The sequence below is a fragment of the Leopardus geoffroyi genome, chromosome E3 (assembly GCF_018350155.1).
Source record: "Leopardus geoffroyi isolate Oge1 chromosome E3, O.geoffroyi_Oge1_pat1.0, whole genome shotgun sequence".
Taxonomy (NCBI): Eukaryota; Metazoa; Chordata; class Mammalia; order Carnivora; family Felidae; genus Leopardus; species Leopardus geoffroyi.
The window spans coordinates 9,176,564-9,200,546 of NC_059340.1; the positions used below are offsets into that span (position 1 = coordinate 9,176,564).

Consider the following 23,983-nt stretch of genomic DNA (forward strand, 5'->3'; position numbering starts at 1 on the left):
TGGGGAGGCACTGGTGACTTGAGAGCTAGCTTTACAGGAGACTCCAGGCTAAGGACCATCTGGAGTGAGGGCTTGGGTAGGGTAAGGGGTCCTGACTGGAGACCTAGTGGGTGCGTCCCAGAGAGGTACGGTCCTTGATGCCAGGGGACCAACACTGAGGTCATGGTCAAATGACCTCTGCCTGACCGTCCCCTCTGGGTGAGGCTGCCCTCATCCAGGAATGACCTTCTTGTGTGCCGTGAGGGTCTGGGGGCTCCTGGAGGAGAGGGAGATTCAGCTGGGGGAGGAGGCTTGGGGAGGGGAGGAGCACCATGAGAGGGGTGCCTTAGGGATTCCCTGGGAGGATGGGGCTCTTCAAGGGGGAGAGAGGGGGCTCAGGAAGGAGGTGGGGCTGTGGGAGGGGGAGGGGATAGTTTCCAAGAATGCAGCGCAGAAGGCTGGCCCTCTTCTGGCCCAGGCGCCCCTCCTGTTCCCTCAACTCGCCCACCTGCCTGTCAACCCTTCACTGCCCAAGTCTCCCCAACTTATTGGGATTTGCAGGTTGAAATAAGGTCCGTGGGCTCTCCCCTTCCCACCCCTACTTGACCCTGCCCCTGGGGATCTCATTTCTTCTGTCCACATCCACGGCTCATCAAACCTGGTATCATTGCCAGCTGTAAGCCTCCTTTCCGTCTGCCTTCAGCTGCTTTCCATCCATTTATCCCTCTTGGCAGGGACCCCCCCACCCCCACCTGGTCCCCAGCTGGAGATGAACACCAAGTCTCTGTGTCTCAGGGGCCCTGCCTGGCAGCCTCCCTGAGGACCCTGGATCTGGGCCCAGCCTTGGCTCTGCCTGCAGCCAGGGACTGTCTCTGTCTGAGCCTCAGTGTCTTCCTGGGCTCTATAGTGATGGTGAACCATGTCTTGGCTGCCTCTTGGGGAGCCCAGAGGCCTGGACCGACAAAGGCGAGGCTTAGGAGCACTTCTGTACACAGGCTGTCTGTCCCAGTGTGGCTCCGGGCCCCAGTGCACTGGGCATTTCCAACTTGTCAGCTCCCCAACAGTGCCAGTCTGATGGGCGGGCCCTGCTCCTCACTTTGACTCCCTCAACAGCCAGCCCAATAGTTTCAAAATCCTCAGGGTAGATACAAAATGGAAACTCAAGACCACCAGCTTTCCTTAGAGCTGCACAAATGGGAATGGCTTTGTTCTGTTTCTTTGCCTCCGGCCCCATGTGTCAGGCCTGTCCTGTCTCCACTGGACTTTTGAGGAAAGTCCCTAAAAAGAGCCTTACTGACTGATCGATGCACAAGCCCTGGCGAACTCCTACTCATCCTTCAAGGCCCATTCGAATGTCTCCTCTCAGAATCTCTCCTCGGAGCTCCTGAAGTGCTTGGTCCTCTCCTGTCCTGTCCTTTAACCACGATTCCAATCCGTTTTATGCTGGAGTTGGCTCTAAACATAGTTGTCTCTCTTCTCAGTCGGGGAGGGAGTGAGGGGCAGTCTTTGAGGAAGTGACCCTGATCCAGCTCCAACACTGTGCAGCACGGTGGCTGGCGCACTTGTGTGTCCCTGTGACTGGGTCTGAACTGGACAGGTAACACTGAAGCTTCTGGGTGTGGCTGCTGGCTGGGGTTCCTCTGCTGAAACCACAGGTAGCCTTGTACTAAAAAAAGCCCATCGTCCCCTCTTGCCTGGCTGCAGCACCCACCTTGGCACAGTCCAGGAAGCTCAATAGAGTTGTTTTAGAGAAGGGGAAACTGAGACCTTGAGTTGGTTAGCATAGGTGTTTGCATGCTTCTCTCCCCCCCGGACTGGATGTTTCTGGAAGACATGGACTGTGTGTCTCCTTGGCTTCTGTGAATCTGAGCCTAGTTCAGAGCTTGACGTAGAGCAGGCGGCCAAGACGGTTGATAAATGAATACAAGAAGGCAAGTTCTGGCCTTGCAGTGGCTCCACCCGGACTGGCTCCGAGTGTGGCCCCGCCCAGCCTGACTGCAGTCCGAGCCTCGCCCGGCCCCGCCCTGCCCCGCCCCGTGACCCGCCCCGCCCCGTGGCCCGCTCACCCTTGCTCCTCCATCATCTCCTGCAGCTCCATGCACTTGAGCTCCACGCGCCGCTTGCGCTCGTGGTCCAGGATCTCGCGATGCGCGCGCTTTACCAGGCCCGGCTCCGCGGCGCGCAGCTCCTCCTCGGCCCGCGGCCAGGTCCCCGAGGAGGCCCCCGGCTGAGGGAAGCCGTTCGCCGCGTCCGGTGGGGACGGCATGCCGGCCGCCCCGTTGTTCACGGTGGAGGACATGGCGGCTGGCCCCGGAGCCGCTGGCCTCGGCCCTGCGAGACAGACACAGACACCAGGCGGGATGGTCACTTCTCGGCCACCTGCTAAGCTCCTCTCCGCGCGGGTTAATCCTGGAGATTTAAAGGCCCACTCATGGCTCTAATCCGCTCCCCCTCAAGCTGCAGAGGGGGGCGGACGTCAGGTTAGCACCTTCGGGTCACGCCTCAGGGCATGAGGGGAGATTGGACCCCAGGCTTTCCCATCTGTAAAGTGGGTCCATGCAGGTTGGACTAGATGGCCTCTAAGGGCCCTGTGCTTGGAATAGTCCTCTCCAGGGAGGGACCTAGCAACCGCTTAGGGCAACCCTCTCTCCCTTGTACCAGTTCCTGGGCCTGAATTCTAGCCTCTGCTTGCAACTCCCTTGTGGTTGTAGGCAATCGCATTGGTCTCTGGGAAAACGTGTTAGGTTGTTGTTCTTTTTTAAGCTTGGTTACTTGTTTGCTTATTTATTTGTTTGTTTATTTATTTATTTATTTATTTAAGTAATCTCTACACCCATCGTGGGGCTCGAACTCACAGCCCTGAGATCAAGACTCACATGCTCTTCACACAGAGCCAGCCAGGTGCCCCAGGTAAAATTTGTTTGTTTTATTTTTGTTTTTCCCTTCAGCCTCAGTTGAACCCCCCATCTCTCCCCCCAAACACCCATTGTCCTGCTGGCCCATGCGGTCACGTGTGTCCCCAGCTCCCAGGGCAGCCCTGCGGAGATAGGAAGATGAAGTCAACTGCATGCCCACCACAGATGTAGGTTGCAGTTGATCTGGCCAACTTTTCCAAAGCCAGCCTTCCAGCGGTGGGCCAGATCCAGACTGAAGCCCCACAGGTCTGTCCCCTCCTTTGTTCTGGAAACACTGCTTCTGAAGATACAACCAAATTGGCACTGACATTAGCTTTCCAGACAGCCACATCCTCCTGCAGGCTCAGGGCGAGGTGGGCGTCAGCATGTCTTGAAAGGTAAGACTCCACACTAGGCTCAAAGTAGAGTAGGCATACACACACGTGCAAGCACACGCACGCACACACGCGCACACACACACCAAGGACCTATCTTGACAGAGGGGAGGCACCTCCTGAGCTATTTCCATTTCCTTTCTCCTAGGCTCCAGCTAGTTGCTAAGCAACAGGGAGGCCTTCTTCCCAGCGAGTGGGATGGGAGAGAGGGAAGGGGTGGAGGGAGGTGGGAAGAAGGGATTGGGCATGTCTGGACATCCTGGACGGGGCCTTTCCTGCAACACAACCTCCCAACACACATTCCCCTCATGGGCCTCAGAGTGATGGGGTGGGAGGTGTTCAGAGCCACAAAACCTGGAAGGTAGAGAAGGGGACAGAGTGACAGACAGGGATGATGAGGTGGCGATGAGAACATAAGCTCATGTGTCCATCCCCCTAAATCCCAAGTCCCTGGGTTCTAGGCCAGGTTCCTCACTCCTTGCTGTGTGACCCTGAGGATGTCACCCTTTCCGAGCCTCTGGTCCCTACCTGTGCCTGGGAGCATCATCCAGATTTTTCAGGAGAGGAAGGCTTTTGGGACTTTACAGACCAAACCTGTTCTTCTAACCTCTCTCTTCATCCCTAAGCCCTGCCAGCTTCCTGCCTCTGTCCTAGCCCAGCCCTGTACCCCAGCTCCACCAGGGCCTCTCCTGGGGTCACCCACAAGCATCCCACACTCATCAAGCCCCACACAGAGCTCTGGGAGCCCTGTTCTCCACCTGCCTTGGCCATAGTGCTTGGCCCATGGGTGACCCTTCTGGCTGCTGGTCACCTGTGCCAGGAACACATGTGGAGCTTGGAGACCCCTGCTGCCCCGGCCCATCACAGCTCACCTGTCAGCAAGTTTGGTCCCCCATCCCTTCTTGGTATCACTTCCATTTATCCACTCGCTCCCCTCCTGTTGCCACCAAAATCCAAGCCCCTCACTCTGATCTGCTGCTCCGGCATCCTGCCCGCACCCCGCCCCCTCATCAGCAACCTGAGAGATCAGTCCAGGAGCAAATCAGACTGTGTCATGCCCTGAGTAACAGCTTCTGGTGGCTTCCGGTCGCTTAAAGTCATGCCACGGCCTGCCTTCTGGTCTAGCTGTAACCACCCCACGGACACCCTGCCACACAGATTCCACATCTCTCTTGTGTCCAGGCTTTTCCATTCAGTGCTCCCTTTCCCTGGGACTCTTTCTCTTCTGACTCCTTTGTGTCCCCAGAGTCACTGCCCATAGGCATCACCGCCTTCTCGAAGGCTTCCCTTAAACCCCGTGGCTGGTGCCGTCCTGCCAGAGCCCTTGCCACTCACTGTTATCACTGTGGACTCACGGGTCTGGCTCCCTCTGTGCTGGGGACAGTTTGGCTTTCAACTCCTAGTGCCAGCAAAGTGCCTGAGCGAGCGGGCGGTGCCCAGTGCACGTGGATGGAACAAACAGAAAATATCACAACACGAGGCAGGACAGAGGACTACCTGGTATAGTCCTTAATATGGGTTGCAAGATCCCTTCGCATTTTGCCTTATGCTGTCCTGCAACTTTATTCCTTGCTACACCTCCTGCAAACAACATCCAGCCCTTTGGCCTTGGTCATCTGTCCCAAGGCATGTGTTCACTCCTTTGTGTCCTATGGTTCCCCTATGCTGGGATTCCATTTCCTCACTTTGCCACCTGGGGGACTTGTGTTCATCCTTCAGGGCCCAGCCCAGATGTCACCGCCTCCGGGAAGCTGTCCCTGCTTCTGAGGAAGGGTGAGTCATTATCTCCTTGTGCTCTAGCTCTGTCCTCCCCTCTATAGATAACGGAAGTTTGACTTGTTCTTTGCATCTGACCCCCCTTCTGAACTGTGAGCGCTTTGGGGGGATGGATCCCTTCTTTCTGGTTCCCCAGAGCCTACCCAGCACTGGCAATGGAAGAGGCGTGCTGAGGGTATAGGGATAAAGTGCTTAGGCCTCGGGGGAGCCAGGTTCTGAGCGATGCTGCTTTGCACTCTTTCCTTCTGACATGGGCGTGGTGCCCTTGCCTAGAAGTTTGTTTGAGCTCCTTGAAGGCAGGGGAGGGGAAGCTGGTGGGAGCAGTGCTGAGCACACATCTCCAGACCCCGAGCTGTTCTATCCCTAAAATCAGGAGAACACCTGGCTAAGTGAGATTGCTGGGCTGTCCAGTAATCTTTCAGACGTGTCTCTAAGAAGTAAAAGAGAGAGGTGCATAGGCATGGGGGCAGGGACAGTCTGGATTTTCACTAGGACAGACGGTGGATTCTCCCAGCTTCACCTGGTGAGTTGGAGGCCACTAGACAGGAATCAGAGGCAGGGGATTGGAGGACGACCCCTGAACCCCAAGACGAGGGGCCAGGCCCCTAAGAGTCATTGCACGTGAAACCCGCTTCTTTCCAAGTTGCGGTTGCTGGGCCTGCGGACCGGGGAGTTACTGCAGACACACGGTCTCTCTGAGAGGCATTTGACATTATTTTTTATGGAATCCCTGTGAAATTGCATAAAGAGAGAGAAAGATTGCGATTTATTGGAACTAATATCCTGTTCTGCACCGTTGTAATTGGCGGATAGATTGACCTGTGCTCGAAGGGAGCTGGTTAATGGGTTGATGTCACATTCGATGGAGGTATTTAGTGAAGGACCACAGGACAGGGCTCTGTCCTCACCCATGTCTGATCCAGTATGCTCACCACTGACTGGATGGAACATTGATAATCTGATGATCAGATTCATAGAGGACAGCATGTGGGAAAGCTTCTAAATACAATCAGTTTCTAGAAGGACTCAACAGGCTGGAAAGATGGGAGGAATTGAAGAAGGTTGAGCAGGACAGTGAGAAATCCCTCACTTGGAAACCGGATCCCGAATTCACTTTCTAAAAATGGGATAGACATAATTTAAAGCAGCGTATTTAGAAAGGATTTAGGGGTTTTTCAATGGTCACAGACCCAATTTGAGTCGGTATCATAGCGTGGTGCCAGAAGTGTGTGTTCTCGTAGGCTACATCAACAAAAACACAATGTCTAGAAAGGGGAGGTGATAAGAATATACAGGTGGTCAGAATCCCTATCTCGAAATACTTGAAGGATGGTGGAGGAAGCTTGTTAAAATGAGGTAGGGCTTCCAGATTTGGCAAATGAAAATACAGGATGCACAGTAAAATTAAACTAGAAATTCATGAATTTCGCATTTGGGGCATACTTATACCAAAAAAATTCCTTGTTTATCTGAAATTCAGAAAAATTTTTAAGAGGGAATCTTTTTTTTTTTTTTTAATTTTTAAAAAATGTTTACTTATTTATGAGAGAGACAGAGACAGAATGCGAGTGGGTTAGGGGCAGAGAGAGAGGGAGACACAGAAGCAGAAGCAGGCTCCAGGCTCTGAGTTGTCAGCACAGAGCCCGATGCAGGGCTCGAACTCACGAGCCGTGAGATCATGACCCGAGCCAAAGTCGGACGCTCAACCGACTGAGCCACCCAGGCGCCCCAAGAGGGAATCTTTTTTTTAATGCTTATTTATTTTTGAGAGATGGAGAGCGAGGGTGGGGCAGAGAGAGAGAGAGAGAGAGAGGGAGAGGGGATCTGAGGCAGGCTCTGTGCTGATAGCAGAGAGCCCGATGTGGGGCTGGAACTCACAAACCATGACATCATGACCTGAGCTGAAGTCAAGAGTCAGACGCTTAAACGACTGAGCTACCCAGGCACCCCTGAAATTCAAATTTAACTGGGTGTCTCGTATCTTATATGTCTATCCTACCTGGGACCCACCCCAGACCTACTGAATCCAAGTCTCTGGGGCATTGTTAATGTTTGCCCAGTGATTCTGATACAAACTATCTCTGGACCGGCAGTTGGGGGCTGGCGTCTAGAACAGCAGTGCTAAATTTTATTAGGCGTCAAAGTCACCCAGAGGGTTTGTTAAAACACAGCTTCAGAGTTTCTGATTCAGTAGGTCTGGGGTGGTGTCTGAGAATTTGCATTTCTAACAAGTTCTCAAGTGCCCTTGGTGCTGTGAGTGAGTCCTCGATCACACTGAGAAGAGGAAAGACCTAGACAATCTGGGCTGCTCCAGAAGAAAGCCAGGACTCCTGCAGGGAAGTCATCTAGAGCAGACTTCAGCTAAGTCCGAGACAGGATTTTTTTGTTTTTTTTTCCCTAGCAATCAAGCCTTGAAAAAAACAACAACTAAGCAGTTCATTTCATCCCAGGATAAGTGAATTCCCCATCACAGGAATGTTCCAACACGAGATAGACATTATACTCACTCAGCAAATGCCCACCCAGCATCTACTCTGGGCCTTACCCTATGAAAGTCTGGGAGCTCATGGGCTGGTTTGGGAGACCAGTGGTGTAGTGTGATCAAAGGATTTGAGGAGTTTCTGCAGCTCAACCTGGTTGGTCAGGGATGGCTTCCCAGAAGGGGTGAGGCAGGGCTGGAGACAGGGACACTAAAGCACATGAGGCCTGGACCTCAATTCAAGAAATAAATGGATGCGGGCGATAAGAGTCAGTTAAGCGTCCGACTCTTGATTTAGGCTCAGGTCATGATCTTATGGTTCATGAGTTCAAGCCCCATGTAGGACTCTGCACTGAGAGTGCAGTGCCTGCTTGGGATTCTTTCTCCCTCTCTCTCTCTGTACCCCTCCTGAAAATAAATTAATAAACTTAAAAAAGAAAGAAAGAAAGAAAGAAAGAAAGAAAGAGAAAGAAAGAAAGAGAAAGAAAGAAAGAAAGAGAAAGAAAGAAAGAAAGAAAGAAAGAAAGAAAGAAAGAAAGAAAGAAAAGGAAGGAAAGGAAGGAAGAAATGAAAGGAAGAAAAGAAAGAAGGAAGGAAGGAAGGAAGGAAGGAAGAAAGAAATGGGTAGATTTGGCGGGACCATGACTGGCTGGATGTAGGACAGGGGGAAGTGTCTTGAATGACAGTGGGTCTCTAGCTTGGGAGACCAGATGGATGGTGCAGGCCATTTACTGTGATGGGGAGCGTGGAGGGCAAATGAGGGGTGCGTCGGGAGTGACGAGCTTGTGGGGGTCAAGCAGGCAGATGTGGGGCCTGAGCCATAACATGTTGAGGTCCTTGGGGACATTCACACTGAGTCCTTTAGAGGTGGAGCAGAAAATGGGAAATGTTTTCTCTGCTGCTGATTGGCTGTGAGACCCCGAGGAAGTCACTCTCCCTCTCTGGACGATGAGGACACTGGACTCAAAGGTCCCGTGGGTCCTTTCTTACTCTAGAAATCTAGGTAATGCTAACTCATATGTATACTGCCAAGCCTTCAGCCCATCCTCTTCCTGCTGATGTAGTCAGTGGTCAGAGCTGTCCTCAGCACTGGGTCATGTCCCAAGGGCCAGCCACACCCATATGCACATGAAGTCATGGAACTCTAATTTAATGCCGGCAGGCAGGGGAGCATCTCCTCTCTTGCTGGCCAGGAAGTGACTCCAGGGCCAGAGCCCTGACTGAGTCCCTGGGCTTGCCTCCTTTCCTCAACCCAAGCCGGGCTCCACTGAGGCCTGGCTGAGAACAGGATGGAACACTTTCTGGCTGCTGGTACCTTCAAGTCCAGTTCTGCTGGTAGAGATTAAGTGAAAGTGAAGCAGCCCTTCTGTGCTGTGGGGTCCAGTCTGCTGACAGGGCCGGAGGCCTCTCAGCTAATGAGATCATCACTCACCCTGGGGCTCAGAGGGGTAGGACGCTCAGGTCAGTAGCGACCTGGCCAGGCCTGGGAGAGGCGGCCGCAGGACACATATGCTTCTGAGGGGGAGCGTGGGCCCTGTCCTGGGGAACTCTGGTTTGATGGGGGAGACAGGGCGGCTCTTTGGGAACTCATGAGCTGAGTGTCATGTGACTGAAACTCTGTGCCTCAGTTTCCTTGCCTGTAAGATGGAACTAATGATAGCATCCTCCCCAGAGATTTGCTGTAAAGGACTAACCCCTGGGAAACGCTATCACAGTGGGTGCCTAGCGTGCAGTGAATACTGGTGGTTGTTGACTGTCCTCTTTTTGGACACGGTGGGTGTGAGGAATCCCCGGAAATCTGGGTGAAGATGTCTAGGAAGCCTCAGGTCAGGGGGTCTGGCACTTAGGAGCCCATAACCTGGGCCTGATTTGGGGGTTGTCATTACATCGGGAAGACTGAAACCCCAGAGTGAACCAGGGAGTTAATTGTAGAGGGAGGAGAGGGCAGAGGCCGGCCAGGGCAGGGGATGGGCACCATTCCAGGGGGCTTGCCGGACTGACCCCGGCCGCTTTCCCTTCCCTCCCTACAGGCCACTGCACCCTCCCCATCTTCTCAGCCCCCAGCACCGGGGCACCCCAAGGCAGGCCCCCAGGGGCTGCCTTTGCTCCTGGGGTTCAGAAACCTGTCTGGCCCAGAGCACAGCACCCTTCTCCTGGGGGCTCGTTTCCCTGCCCCTGCGCGCCAGAGACCCACCTTCCCAGCGATAGTGCCAGGACTCAGGGCCACCGCCCCCTCAAGGTACAGGCCACAGCTTCAAGCAAACTCTAGATCCATGGCCACGCACAATTTAACCGCCATCTTGCCAGTAAGGTCCTTCCGCTGTCTCCTGTTGGCTCAGGACAGGGATGGGGGGTAGACAAGAAGACTCTGAATTCAGAGTCAGAAGACTTGAGCCTGAATTCCAGTTCTGTCGCTTCTGTCTGGGTGACCAAGGGAAGTCATTAAACCTCCCCAAGCCTCAAGTTTTCTCATCTGTAAACTGAAGACAATACTCCCTACTTGATGACGTGGTAGGATCATTCATTCTTTCAGTGACATGCTTGTTATGAAGACAGATCCTGATTTCCATGCTGGGGGAGCAAAAAGAGAGACCAGAGAGGGCCTGTCTTTGCTGGTGATGCTCAGAGAAGGCTTCCCAAAGGCAAGGATGTTTGAACTGGCCCTTTGAAGGGTGAGTCTTGTCCATGTAAGGAAGGGGGAGCACAGGCAGGGCAAAGCACGGGCTGAGGGCAGAGACACGGCAGGGTCCAGGGACCTGGGACTAGGAGGGGCAGGATGGCATGGCCTGCATGATGGGGTGCAGGCGGCGTCTGTGAACACAGGGTGAGCCCGGTGTGTGGAGAGGGCGGTGGGGAGGGACACGCCTCCTGAGTTTCCTGGAGGAAAAAAATTTCTTGGTGGCTGTCAGAAACGTGACGGACCTTACCCACAGGAAACCCAGGTACTTAGGTTGTGAAACTGGGTCCAGGTCTTCGTAGAAGGAAGTGTGCAACAATAATTGTGTGTCAAGATATTTTATGAAGCTGGAAAAGAAAGACCATCTCCACTGTGCAGAGGAATCCAGGTGTGCCTCTAGCCTCCTCCCACCCTTGGCACTGACGCTATTAACCCCTCCCTTCCCGGTGGGGACCCTTCTCCAAACCTCCAGCCCGCAAGCATGAGCATGGGGAGGGGGGTAAAGATAATCCAGTAGCGGGTGCAACAAACTGGAAGACCTATGCTGTCCAGGCAAGAGGGTGGGGCTGGGGGCCACGGGCCACGGGGCCAGGTAACAGCACCCTCAGCTCTAGGTTCGGGTCACTCATTCGTGTCATAGCTATTCAGCAAGTGGCCCCTCCAGGGCCCCTCAGAGGATAAGAGATGCAGGCGAAAATGTACTGATGCCTATAATATAGCAAGATAAGTACTGGGATGGGAGATGTGGCAGAGACATCAACTGAGCTGGGGGGTGTGGGGAGGGGCATAGCTGGGAGGTCTTCCCGGAGGCGAGATCTTGAAGTGGAAGTAGGAGCTGGTGGGACAAAGAAGGGAAGGAAGGAAGTTGTGGGCACAGTGTGGGGGTGCGTGGGAAGAAGGCTTGGAGAGGAAAGAGGGAAGAGCATAGGCCTGTGCAGGGCTGAGCACAGCGGGCCAGGGGGCTGGGGGGTGGGAACCAAGGAGCTAGGATCATACCCTGCAGGCAATAGGAAGTCAGTGAAGGCTGTTGAGCTGGGGAGGTCATGGTCAGATTTGCATTTTGGAAAGCTCTCTCTTGCTGCCCAGTGCCCTCACTCTTGGTGATCCCCGCCCTTTGGATGGAGCGGTCTGGCCCTAAGGGACAGCCCGATGCACATTAGTCAGGCGCAGACCAGCAAGTGGCCGAAGAGCCAGCCCGTGTTCAAGTCATCTCCTGTGTGCCTTAAAACGACTTAACCTCTGTGCTCAGTTTCCTCATTCGTAAAATGGGATTCATATAAATACCTACACCCCTCCCCTGCTTAGGGGTGACGTAATTCACCTTTAAATTAAGGGTACACAGTAAGTTCTATGAGTAAGTGTTAACCGCTAGTTTTCCCCATAAATGATGCCAACCGGTCTAAACCACGACAGGCGTGAGTTAACCAGTAAGGCATATAGATCAGTCTAAATCAGAACGGGACCAGGTAGATGAGTACCTCTCCAAATCAGCACCAACTTGTAAAGACGGGCCAACAAGGCGGCTTTTCACAGCCAGCCACCCACTGAGACCAGTACCTGCTGCAGCAGGAGGCCTGGGAGGAAGTACTCAGCCAGCCTGGCAACGAGAGGGTTAGCAGCGTGAGCTTCCTCCCTGCCTTGGAGCCTCTCTTGGGAGGTGCTGGCACTGCTATTTGTTACCCAACCCTCGAGAAGACGCGGCAGGGGGGAGGGAGAATCGCTGAAAGCCTTCCTTTCAATTATTCAGCAGTCAGAGCTTCCTGCTGCCCCTGTTGGAGCCAGAGGCAGGCTCTGGCCGGAGCCCCTGGGCTGGGTCTGGCTGGGTTGGGCCTGGACGGCTGGTTCTAGGAGGGGCCGGCAGCCTGGCCCGTAGGGGTGCTGGCACCACAGCCTGGGCTGCAGCGCTCACTCGTGGTCCCACTCCGGTCCCCCCCATCCAAGCCCTGCACTGGGCCCCGGGCAGGGCTCTGAGCTGTCCCCTCCCTGCAGTCTGGGTCTGCCATGGAATGGATGCGGCCGGGCTATCTGAGTCCCTAGAGCCAGGATGGGTTGTCCAGGGCAGGCAAGGGAGGGCGGGCAAGCCTACTGTCCACAGGACAAAGCCCAGGCAGCTTAGCTGGCCCTTGGGTCCTGAACAATCTGTCCAGGTACCCTGTGTCTCAGACGCACGACACTCTGGTCCACCTAAGAACACCCTGGCCCACGCTGCTCCCTCTGCCCCGAATGCCCTTCCCTTTCCGTTTTTTTCCTGTAAGACTCTGCACAAGCATCACCTCCTCTAGGAAGCCTTCTGCAACCTCCACTGGGGGACGCTCCTCTGCTGTGCTCTCAGAGCCTTACCCACTGGCTACTACTCTCCAGTTCTCTTCGTCCTACTGTGACTGTTTGCTCCCTGGGCTAGTGAGGGCAGTGACTCCAAGGGCTCTCCAAGGGTAATTGTGTCCCTTGTGCCCAGCACAGGGCTTGGCACAAAGCAACCAAGCTGTGAACCTTTATTAAACCATCTGTGACATTTTGCTGAAAGTCAGCCTGTGTTTGCACTGATGGGGAGCTCACTCCTTTTGTTTTTTTGTTTTTTTGTTTTTTTGTTTTTTTGTTTTTACCACTGCCAGAGACCTCAGCAGGAAAGGTCCCTGGTTACTGCTCTTAGTATGCCCAGACTTTGCGTGTGCTCACATTTTCACAGAGGTCACATTGTCATATACTTTGTAAACCTTGGAGTTTAGCTTGTCTTGAATGGATACAAAGGACTTACCCTGGGACCCAGGCCCCTGCCTATCAGCCCAGAACCTCTGTCTTTGCTCCTGTTGGCTCTGGTTTGGGTTCCCAGGGCAGAGGATTTCGGTGACTGGTCCCTAGAGACAAGGAGGCCTCGGCCTTCTGCTCCCTACAGAGGAGCACACAGTATAGGCAATTCAGCCCAGGTGAGATCTGGTACAGACCAGTGTAGCCCAGGACAGGCCACAGAGAGCCTGAAGCTGGAGTTCAGACTGGGTACATCAACAGTGGACAGTGCGGGAACCCACAGACCCACGCAGATCAGTATTATAGACCAGTGGACCAGAGCAGGACGTGTAATACTGGTCATTGACAATAACGCCGACCAGTTCAACCCGGAAGGCAGGCGTGTGTAGACCAGTGCTGAGACCACACAAACAAGGAGTTTATTAGACTCCCTTCCCCTCACCCTAGTGGAACAAAGGAACGCATCCCACTCAGCCCACTCTACTCCTCTTCCGGGCCCTCGCTAGCCTTCGGGAGCTGCAGTCTTCAGCCAGGGAGCAGACAGTGTCCCTGTGGCTGCCTGAGTTAGAATGGATATCTGAGGTTCGGGCATAGGGAGCCTGAGAAAGAAGCTTTGTATGGCTGACCTGTCACTGGTGGCATGGGCTGCCAGAGAGGTGATCTCTGTGTCCTGGGGAGGGTCCAAGCCAGGTGGCCTTGGTGAGGCATCCTAGGGAGAGGCATCTGTGTGCCAGGACTCCCTGCTCTCTGAGGACTCTTCCTAGTTGGCCTCTGGGGCTGAACATGGAGTGAAGTCAGAGGAGCCCGTGGGCTGACATCAGCTTCCATTATCCCCTTTGCCCCCTTCTCCCCTCAAGGACCTGATCCTTCAGGCTCACACCCAGGAGCTGGGCTGAGGAAGGGCAAGATGAGCTAGAAGCTGTGTGACCAGATCTCTTTTCCTTTTTGAGCCTCAGTTTCCCCATCTGGACGAAGTGTCAGGAGCCTGGATACTACTGGGGCCAGGGAAGGGCTGGGCTCTGAGTCTCTGGCAGTCCAAGACTTAGAAGAATCAAAGTTGCTGGTGATGTGCAGCTCCAGGAGTAATCAGCTGGAGGGATGTGTGCAGGACAGACAGACGAGCCCCTTCCACCCACTGGGGAGGGTGACAGGAGAAGCCAGGGCAGCTGCCTCCATTGCCCACACAATCTCATTATGGAAAATTCCCTCTATTGACTCAGCTCTAATCAAGCAGGCTGCCCTGGGCATCCCCCCCAGGTTTCTGCTGGGCCGGGTGAGATCAAAGAGAGAGCCGGGCTGGGGGCTGGAGCCTCGCCTGCCATTCCCATCGATCCAGATGCGCCTCCCGTTGCTAGGCAACAGCCTCCAGTCTCTCCTGGTCCTTCCTCCCCCAGGGGCTGCAGGATCGGGCAGTAAGGGGAGAAGAGAGACCCCACATTTGTTCTCCAGGTCTTCCCTTACCAAGCTAGAGATCTCTGTCAAAAGGCCCTTCTCTTACCCAGGAAGCCACCCCCCTCATCCTGGCAGGTTGACCCTCCTTGCAAAAATGGACCCCTTTCTCCACCCACATTGGTATTCATCTCCAGAATACTCGAAATACACACCTCCTGCGCTGCACTTACACACTCTCTCAGGAAGATAGGCCAGGGATTCTCGAGAGGAGAAGGGACGCTCAAGGGGTCAGCGAAAAAGTCAAGGCTACCAACTTCCAGCCCAGCGCTGCACTAGATGTGGGAGCCATTTAATCTTAAGAGAACGACTCTGAAGACAAATTCACACTCCCAGTTTTGAGTGGGTTGGCATTTTTTTTTTCTTTTTCCAAAACGTAGGATGCATTTCATAGTAGTTTTTTCTTTTTTGTTTCAAGTGCTATAATTTAAAACTGTAAGTTGTGTTTTAAAACAGGCACAAAAATGTACTGTAGGGTTTGGGGGCTGTAATTGACTAAATAATACAAATCTGATCATTTTATCACATTTAATATTGTGCACATTTTATCTACCCTATCCTGCTCATCTGTCCTTTTTTTCCTTTAACTGAATACATGCATGCCATCCCGCACTTGTTCTGTGGTGACCTACTTATATCATGGCTTATTTAGGATTTTAAGGTCTCTCCCCCTTCCGAGGTCTTTAGAGCCCTTAGGGATGGAAAGCATCTCCCTTTTCCCTCTGGTCCCTCATCAGACCTTTTTTTTTTAATGCAACTGAGGGGCAGGAAGAGGGATGCACTTCCTGAAGTATAAAGAGCCAGACTTAGGAGTTCACGGGCTCAGCCCTGAGAGCCACAGTCCTGGTGCCATTGGTCCTGCCACGGCCTGCCACCTGCTCCCCCAGCTCTGCGGCACTGTGACAGCTCCTTGCTGCCTCCCCTGCTCAGCCCCAGTCACACACGTCAACTCTGAGAGGCACAGCTTTCCAGGGTCCTTGACAAATGGTAGCCAATTAATGTCAATTAATCTGATTAGCCTAAATAGTTAATTAAGCAGTTAATTAACAACATCATTGACAATAACCTACGGCTCCTGAGGGATTGTGGGTGGGAGGCAGGAATGGTGGGGGGCTCTCCTTGCTCCAGGAAGGGGTGAGTCCCTTAAGGTCAGGTTGGGCGGGGGCGGCTCGTGCAGCTGTAGCCTCTCCAAGTCTCACCTTGCTCTGCCATCAGCCCCAGAATGTTCATCAGGGCCTCGTCTGATCCCACCCCAGTAACATGCCCTCCCCTGCTCCCTGGCCAGGATTGACTTATGTGGGAGAGGCCGCCCCTCAGCACAGCAGAGGAGGGAGAGAGGCCTATTGTTTGGAAGACTGTTCCACTCTAAAATCGCAGAGAGGAGTCCTTGCCTCTGCTGCCACCACACCCGCTCCAGACTGGGCACCTCGCTGCTTCGACCCCTGTCGGGGCCATGGACTTTCCCGAGCTGCAGAGTAGCCCTGGAAGGGAATCGTCATCCTTAAGCCCATCCTTCAGATGTGGAAACCGAACACCTCCCATATGCCAGACCCCGTGTTCGCACCCGGGACCTACAACGGTGAGTAATGCAGAGAGCCCTCAGAGAGCTCCTGGGGTACCATCAAATGGTGCAGCCTCTTTGTTCCTGCCATGTCTTAGCTGGGTGATGTTGGTGACCTTGTTAACCTCTCTGTGCCTCAGTATCCCCTGCTGTGACCTGGCTACCTCATAGGATATTTTGAGGACTGAGCGGGAAATGCCAAATGAGTGTTCACGGTGACTAAATGACCCGCCAGGACAGAATGTGAAAGGGGCCGAGAAGGAAGTAGCATGGGACACTCGGGAGCACATGGAGGGAGGAGAGTTTGGAACAAGGTATTGTCCAGAAGACTTGTGAGCAGAGGCTGAAATTCGAAGAGGTAGGAGAAGAGGGAGGAAGGGCATCCAGGCAAAGGCAACAGCATATGCAAAGTGATAAGGCGCCGGTTTTCAACTCTAGCATGGACAGTCACCTGGGAGCTTTAAAAAAAACTGCAGACCCCCAGGCCCCACACACAGATTCTGAATCCATCATTTTGGGTGGGTCCCAGGAATCTGCTTTTCACGGACTGTTCTAGAAATCCGGAGGCGGGTACCCTACGCCTAGAGACCATGGCTGCAGTGGTTCTGAGTGTCCCAGGTTGGGAGGAGCTGAGCTACCGTAGGAGAGGCCCTCGGCCATGTGACCTGTGTCCTGAAAACACACCGCAGGCCCCCAGTTCTCTCCATCTGTTCCAATCATGCTTGCCCTTCAGTGGTGACCTTCCCGAAACAGCTCTGGCCTTTCGCTTACCTGCTGGAAACATCCCATGGTTTCTCTGCTGCCCACAGGAGAAAGGCAGGCTCCCCGGACCGGCACTGTGGCCCTTCGCGAGGCCTCCCTCCCCAGCCTGGGTCCAGACCCCGACTCTCCAGCCATGCCGTTCCCCAAGTGCCTGGTGTTCCCTCCATATCTCTGCACATGCTGTTCCCTCTGCCAAAAATGCCTTCCCCTCTCCCCCTCTCCCTGGCAAACCTGGACTCCTCTTAGCAAGTCCATCTGTGAAGCTGGCCCCAAAGTCCACTGGGCAGGCAACCTCCCCCACCGCCAGGGCCCTAGCTGTCCTTGGAATGCTCCCCCCCTTAACCCATATTCTGTCTCAAAACATTCACCAGGTTATGGGCCTTGTTCCCCACCAGGCTGGGGAATGCTCCTCCCTTCCTCCAGTGCCTAGCACAGAATTTGGGGATGACAATGATAATTGAACTTTTAAGGTGAGAGGAGCTGCTGAGCAAAAGTTTGATGAATGAATGAGTGATTGAATGAATGAGCGAATGATCCTCTCTGCTTTCTGATACACGAAGAGCAGGGGGACAGAGGGAGAGAGAATTTGGAGGCAGAGAAGAGAGATGTTCTGGGGACACTAAAGGATGGCTCACAAAGACCAATAAGCATGTGTCAGGTCCAGACAGGGAGGGGGGACAGGGCTGCCTGGAGGCAGGACCTGCTGGGTGTTCTAGCTTCCTTCCCGTCCCAGAAGTCCCCAGAAGTGGCACCCTGTTGGGAGAAGTGGTGGCTCAGCTCCTCTCCCAGCCCTGAAGCCCGCTCCCCCAGCCTGGGGTTCTCTGTTTGATCCCGAGGGCTGTGCCAGCAGCTGGGGCTGGGTGCGGGGACAGGCTGCCCACCCCATTCTAGCCCTGCCCCTGGCCCATGGGTCTTTCTTCCTCCCTGAATGAGTCTAGCCTGGTGCACGTGCACGTGCACGTACATGTCAAATCTCCCAGAGGCGTGTCTCCGGTACCTGTCCCCTTTGCAGTCACCTCCCCCCAACGCCCAGCCTCTTTGTCCTCTTTCCATCCTTCCCTCCACCCCAGTGCAGCCAGAGTGGGCTTCCTAAAGGGCAGATCTGACCAGTTCATGACAATGCTGCAAAGCCTCCCATGACTTCTGTTGCTTTCCAAATAAATCCTCTGCTCTTACAGTGGTTCCTAAGGTATTTCTAGACCTGGCTGGGACTTCTTCACTCCCCGCTGGGCTGCCCTCCGCCGTTTATTCTCAGGCATTCCCTGTGTGCTACGGCTGCATTAGATTATTCACCAGGACTTTTCATACCTTTGTGCCTATGCTGTTGTCTGGGTGTCATGCCCCAGCCTTCTCTGTCTGGCCCCTTCCCTGTCGTTCTTGAAAGCCCAACGTAAGTGCCCCCCTCCCAGAAGCCTCCTCTGGCTGCCCACATCACCATGGTCATCTTAGCCTTGGCAGAACCTCAACAGGTCGTCAATGTCAGTTCCCTCATGCCTGCCTTTCCCACTAGTCAGGGAGTTCCTCAAGTTCAGGGTTGGTGTCTGGTTCACCTGTGCCTCAGTGCTCAGACCGGACCCAGAAAATAGGAGGCACTCAGTAGATCTTGACCGTGTGGTCTCACACTCAGATGATGGCCACTGAGCGCACTGGGTTTAATCCTTTCCTGAGTCACTTCTCATAGCACACTTGGGGGCAGGTAGCATTACGCCCATTTTACAAGGGAGGAAACAGATGTGGTCGTGGAGGTTGGGGCCCAAATGAGATCAGAGTCCAAGAGACCGGCAATCGCCTAAGCTTTCTTCTTAGGTCTTGTTGGATTCAGGTTCTCCCCTTTCCTGGGGGATGTATGACCCTCACATGCTCCTCTTTTCCCTTTAGCAGCTCTGGCCTTCCCCACCTTGGTCCCGGGCTGACTGTCACAGGGCCCAAAGCCATCCTCACCAAGGGAAACCCACAGCCAGCAGACTCCAAAGGTGTGCTCCACCTAAGAGGGAAGGGGGGCTGGTGGAAGGTTCTCCCCACAGGTCTCCCGGGCTCCCTTGGGAAGTGGCTCTTCCCATGTCCAGCCTTCAAATGGCCACTAAAAGCCAGCTTTTTAAAGAATCTTTAAAGACATCAGAGAATTCTCATGATAGAGTGAAAAATGGGATGCTGGCTTCCCTCAGCAGTATGCTCCCGGTTTTTAAACTCTGTGTATCTATGAACACATGGACAAAATCCTGGAAAAAATACCCTCCCCCCGCCCCCCACCTTCTGATGTTCACAGTGGCTATCTCTGGGTGGTGGGACTACAGATGATTTCCATTTTCTCCTTGGCTTCTCTACTTCTCAGGCCTCGCACAAGGAAGGTGTACTATGTTTAGAATCACAAGAATCCAATGAAACTTGCTTTTATCTACCTGTCTCCATCCCGGGGAGTTTGGGGGGATGGTGGTGGGGATGGAGCTCAGTATGGGAGGGGTCTCGGAGCCACAGGCCATACTCAAAGCTAGGAATAAAATAGATAGGCCAAGAGCTCCCCAGCTCAGTGAGCTGCCTGCACCCCGGGGTTCGATTCACTGGGCCCAGACCGCCTCATAGGCCTCAAAGACCCCGGCAAGATGCTAAGGGAAGTGTGCTCTGCCTGCCAGCTCCAGCTGGCACGGAAGCCTCTGCGGTGGGCAAGAGGCCAGGCTGGGGGCGGCAGGAGGCTGAGGCCAGGCTGAGTGCCCAGGAAGCAGTGCCGCAGGTGGATGGGCTGGCGGCTTTTGGTTGGGGACAGGGGTGTCCCTGGGGGTTGGGGGCTGCTCTGGAGCCAAAGCACACATGGCCACTGTGGCCTTTCTCCCAGGCCAAGGGCCAGCTTGGGTAGCCTGGACCTGGTCACTTGCCCAGGCCCCCTGAGCCCCCCATTCTGGATGACATGGAGTCAACAGGGCTTGGCCTCTAGGGGTCGAGCTTTCACCCTCCTGTGCTCATGACCCAGAGGAAGGAGAAGGGGCAGAACCCAGAGGTGTCAGCAGGCACCAAAGCCACAGTGAAAAACCTAGCCTGGGCCAGGCTGGGGTCTATAACTGTTGGTGATGAGCCTGTCATAAGCCCCCTCAGCTCCTTTGGGCCTCCTACCTTCTCAGTGACCTCTTCTCCCCCACCCCCACCATAGAGCAGCCCACCCCCCTTCCTCTCTGTACCCACTCTGAGAGCCCTCTCTGATCCTCCCACCTCTCTGAGCCCCTGACCTTTCCGCTGGGCCCAGGTGGGTGTTAGAATTGAGAAGGAACTTTTCCCTTTCTTGCCTGGCTTTCCCTCCCCACTCAGACTGGACTAGTCACCAGGCAGACTCACTCCCTCTACAGGGCCCTGCATCCTCTCTTTAGAGCATCAGCTGCAAAATCCCTCCCTCTCCCCACGACACCATGAATAAGCCTCAAGCACTGCACTCCTGCTGCTTCCGTGGATTTGGGGCCTGTGTATGTGTGTCCTGGGAGCCTCCTAGAGTCTGGCGAACAACTCTGGGGGGCATGTGGAGGGCACCTTCAGTGTCCCTGCAGGTCACCTCAAGTCCTGGGCCAGGAAGGCTAAATCCTGGCTCAGCCAAAGAATCTGGGGTCTCCAGGTAAGCCACTGGGCCTCTCCAAGCTTTGTTCCCCCCCTTTAGTTAAGACCCCAAGTTCGTAGCTGGGAGGGACAGGTGAATTTTAAATCTCAGCTCCAACTAATAACTCAAACCTTGAAACACTTGGCGGTGACTTCTATCTCTGCCAATAGAACCACGGGCTTCCCAACACACAGATTTATAGGGCAGAGAGATCTTAAAATCGTCATGATGGCAGGGCTTTCGGGGGGTCATTCGGTCAACCCCCATCATTTTATGGCTGAGGACACCAAGGCCCAGAGACAGGAAGGGACCTGCTCAAGGTCACACAAGCAGCCAGGGTCAGAGATGGGCCCAGAAGGAAGGTCCTTGGGATCCTGTCCCAGAGCCCTTCAGATGCCTGTGCCACACACCTCCTCCCACCTCCCGCCGGCCCACAGTGCCCTGGTTGACCCTCACTCAGGAGAGCCTGGGGAATTGAGGACAGAGTGATGTTGTGGAAGCCTCGCTGGGCCCCTGCGGCAGTGGGTGTGGGCTGCACCAAGACCTTGCTCTGTGACCTTGGGAAAGTCACATCACTTCCAGGCCTGGTTTTGCTCCTCTGTGAAAGGGATCAAGGCCACCTTTGATACCAGGTTATGTGAGGATGAAGTGAAGCAACGTACATGAAGTGACAGGTCCATGGCAGGGGCTCAGAATATGGGAAGGAGTCAAGGGAGAGGGTCAGTTCCCCTTATCTCTTTAGCAGAACCCCTGATGGCTGCTGGGACAGGAGGAGCCTTGATTCTGCCCCTGGGGCAGCAAGCAGTGGGTGGAGGAAGAGAAAAGCCAGTAGGGGAGGCTGACCCCAGCAGTACTAGCAGTGGCTTGTGACCATGGCCCCATCTCGGGGGGGCGGGGGGGGGGGCTAACCGCTCAGAAAGGAACAGGCAGTCACTGGCTTGCTGAGGTCAGCAAGAGGCTGGCAGGCAGAGGAGGTGAGAAGTGGATACGGCAGTGAGCAGTTGGGCCTGCCAGACCCAGACTCCCCCCCTGGCAGGCGTGACAGTGGCAGGGGTGGGTTGCGGTGGGGGCACACAGCTGGCCAGTTCAAAGCACATTCTACCTCCAAATATCCCAGTGACCTTGGGGGAGTCAGCTCCTCACTGCACTGCACACCCTCACTCATATGCCTCAGGCTCCCCACCTGGAAAGCGGGCATCATGAATCAAGAAACTGGCATTTAAGTAGGCCTTGATATCAAGGGGCTGGGACAGGTCATCAGCTGCACCCAGGGAAGACAGCTTGGGTGCTTCGTGACCTTGGGAAAGCTACTTGAGTCTCATTTCTCAGCTGTGAAATAGGGACAGCGATGGCTTCCCTGGGAAGTTTTTGTGAGGATTGACTGAATCAACAGTAGCACTGTGCCAAGCGTGGAGCCTGCTCCAAGGCCCTCAGCCAGTGTCCCCCTCCTCTGGGAAGAGAAAGATGTGCTTCAAACAATGCTAAGAACTTTCCCACCTTTATCCAGCTCCTCCTTAAGAAATTCTTACTTGCATTCAACTGACAAACACTCCCCCAGAATTTTACAGCCCCAAAGTAGTTTCTCAGTCCTTATCTGGATTATTTCTTGGAATAGCCAAGTAGAGACTGTTAACATGACACCTGTTTTACAGATTAGGAAACGGGCTCCGAAAGGTTAAGTGGCTTACCTGAAGTCATGTAGCTTAGATTTGAACCCATGTCTCTCAGACTTCAGAGTCCATGACACCCTACCCACCTACCCCCACCTCTTAAAATCCAATCAAGTACTTTATTCACCCTTCAAGAATTCCTCCTCCACCCCTCACAGGAGAGTGGGATGGGGCATAAAGTTAAGGAACCAAAAAGCTGGTAATGTGTGGGAGCGATTTCCTAGCCAGCTTGGTCCTATTTCTGGCTGGGGGAGAATTTGGTACATGCCGGGGCCATGACCTTAAGATGCACAGAGAAACTCTCCAGCTCCTGCCCTGCTCTCCACCTAAGTTCCTGCCTTTTCCCTTGACACAGGACAAAGGGCCAGCCCAGGCCCTCTGATGCCAGAAGTGGGCAAGTGAGTGTGGTCTTAGGGGAGTGAGAAGTCATGGCTGGGACAGAGCATAGGCATTGGAGTACCAGGCCAGACCTGGGTGCCCTTCTTTCTCTACCCGCCAAACCCATCCCCACAATGGACCTGCTGCCAGGAGCAGGAACTGCAGGAAGCTTCAACACTGCCCGGGCAGGAGCCCTGGGAGGGGGGGTGGGGGGGAGAGGATGCAAGGCAGAGGCTGCGTCTCTTCTCTTATCTCTCCTTTTTACCAGGAATTTGCTCTGAGCTTGGGCCCACTCGGAGCTTCAGAAACTCTCCCTGGGCATTCAGAGAGGCCACAGAGAACCCCCCTAAACTCCTGGTGGCTATTTTCTCTTCTGTGCCCTCCATCCTCTTCCCAGTGTGAGAGTAAATGCCATCCTGTGTGAGACCCAGTTCTCGTTGCCAGATCCTGCCTCCCTAGGGGCATTTGGGCAGCTGGGAAAGGGGCCAGGCTGTCCCCTATGCTGCCACCCCCTTCTGGACAGAAGCCCAGCATTCAGGTGGGGGCTTGCGCCTTCCACCCCTCCCAGTGACCAGCCTCTCCACAGGGTCCCTGCGTTAATCTCTCCCTTCCCTAGGGAGCAGGTCCTTCTCCTCAGCTGGGGGAGGGCAGCTGGGCTGCAACTGAGCGTCTCCCTAACATCCTCATGGGCCAGGCCATGGCCATTTATGCCCAGGGGAGTCCTGCCCATGACCCCACAGGGTTCCCACTTTCTCCGTTCCTCTCAGTGAAATGAACAATGTTCCTCATCTCTGTTTCCCAGGTGCCTGGCACCCTCGATCAAACACTCTTGCAGTCCCCCAATCTACCATCTGCTCGCGGGCCTGCGGACCTCGAGCCCCTGTCCGACTGTGGAGGCCCGAGGTTCAACCCAGCCCCAGCCCCAACCCCTCTGGGAAATGCCCCCGCCCCACTAGGGGTTCTCACCTCCCCGCTGGCCGCCGCGCTCCGCCGGGTGCTGAAGCCAGGCCCTCCGGCCCCGCTAGTCCCAGCTTCCTCCTCCGCTCGACTCGACAGGGCAGCTCCGCGGCCCCCACGGCCCCGCGCCCTCCGTCTCCCCGCGGGCGCCGCCGCCGCCGATTGCTGAAATGCTGGACAGCGCACCACCATGGAGGCGGTCTCCCTGCCCGCCTGCCGGCCAGAGCGGTCCGGCCTCCACAGCGCCCTCCGCAGGCCCGGAGGCCCCCCACCCCCACAGCGGAGGCCGGGGACGGGGCGTCCGTCTTGGACTCTCCTTCACCGTAGTTATATCAGGTCCAGTCCTTGCGGGTGGGAGCACTCCAGTCTCCAGAGTCAACCGGGGCCAGGGAGGTTATTAATTTGGAACTGGAAAAAGAACCCGGCATCCTGAATTCTCGCCAGGACACTGACTGAGCAGCTGGTGTCTAAGAGGGCCCTGGGATCCGGCCGGGAGATGTCCCAGGAGGCCCCTTTTATCGCGCATCCTGGTAGCTGGACAGAGGCTGGGAAGGGTGGAGGGGGAGGACCATCGTAACTGGCAGAGGAATTTGGGAATGGAATCGCTGGACCTTTGGTGGTGCTTGGTTGGGCGTCTGGAGTTGTGAGTCAAAGTCACCCTTTGGTTACTCTCTTCAAGACCTT

At 54.8% G+C, this 23,983-nt stretch overlaps 1 protein-coding gene across 1 annotated transcript in view; it reads right to left on the reverse strand.

Annotated features, from left to right (window-relative positions):
- Positions 1–23,504, reverse strand: part of SRRM3 (serine/arginine repetitive matrix 3) — a 56,385-nt gene extending 32,881 nt beyond the window's left edge. Inside the window, exons 1-2 of the mRNA XM_045460384.1 lie at positions 23,309–23,504; positions 2,046–2,310 (exon numbers count right to left, since the gene is read on the reverse strand). Coding sequence (XP_045316340.1) covers positions 2,046–2,278 — 233 coding nt within the window. The 5' untranslated portion in view covers positions 2,279–2,310; positions 23,309–23,504. The remainder of the gene's footprint in view (positions 1–2,045; positions 2,311–23,308) is intronic.
- Between the last annotated feature and the right edge of the window lie 479 nt (positions 23,505–23,983).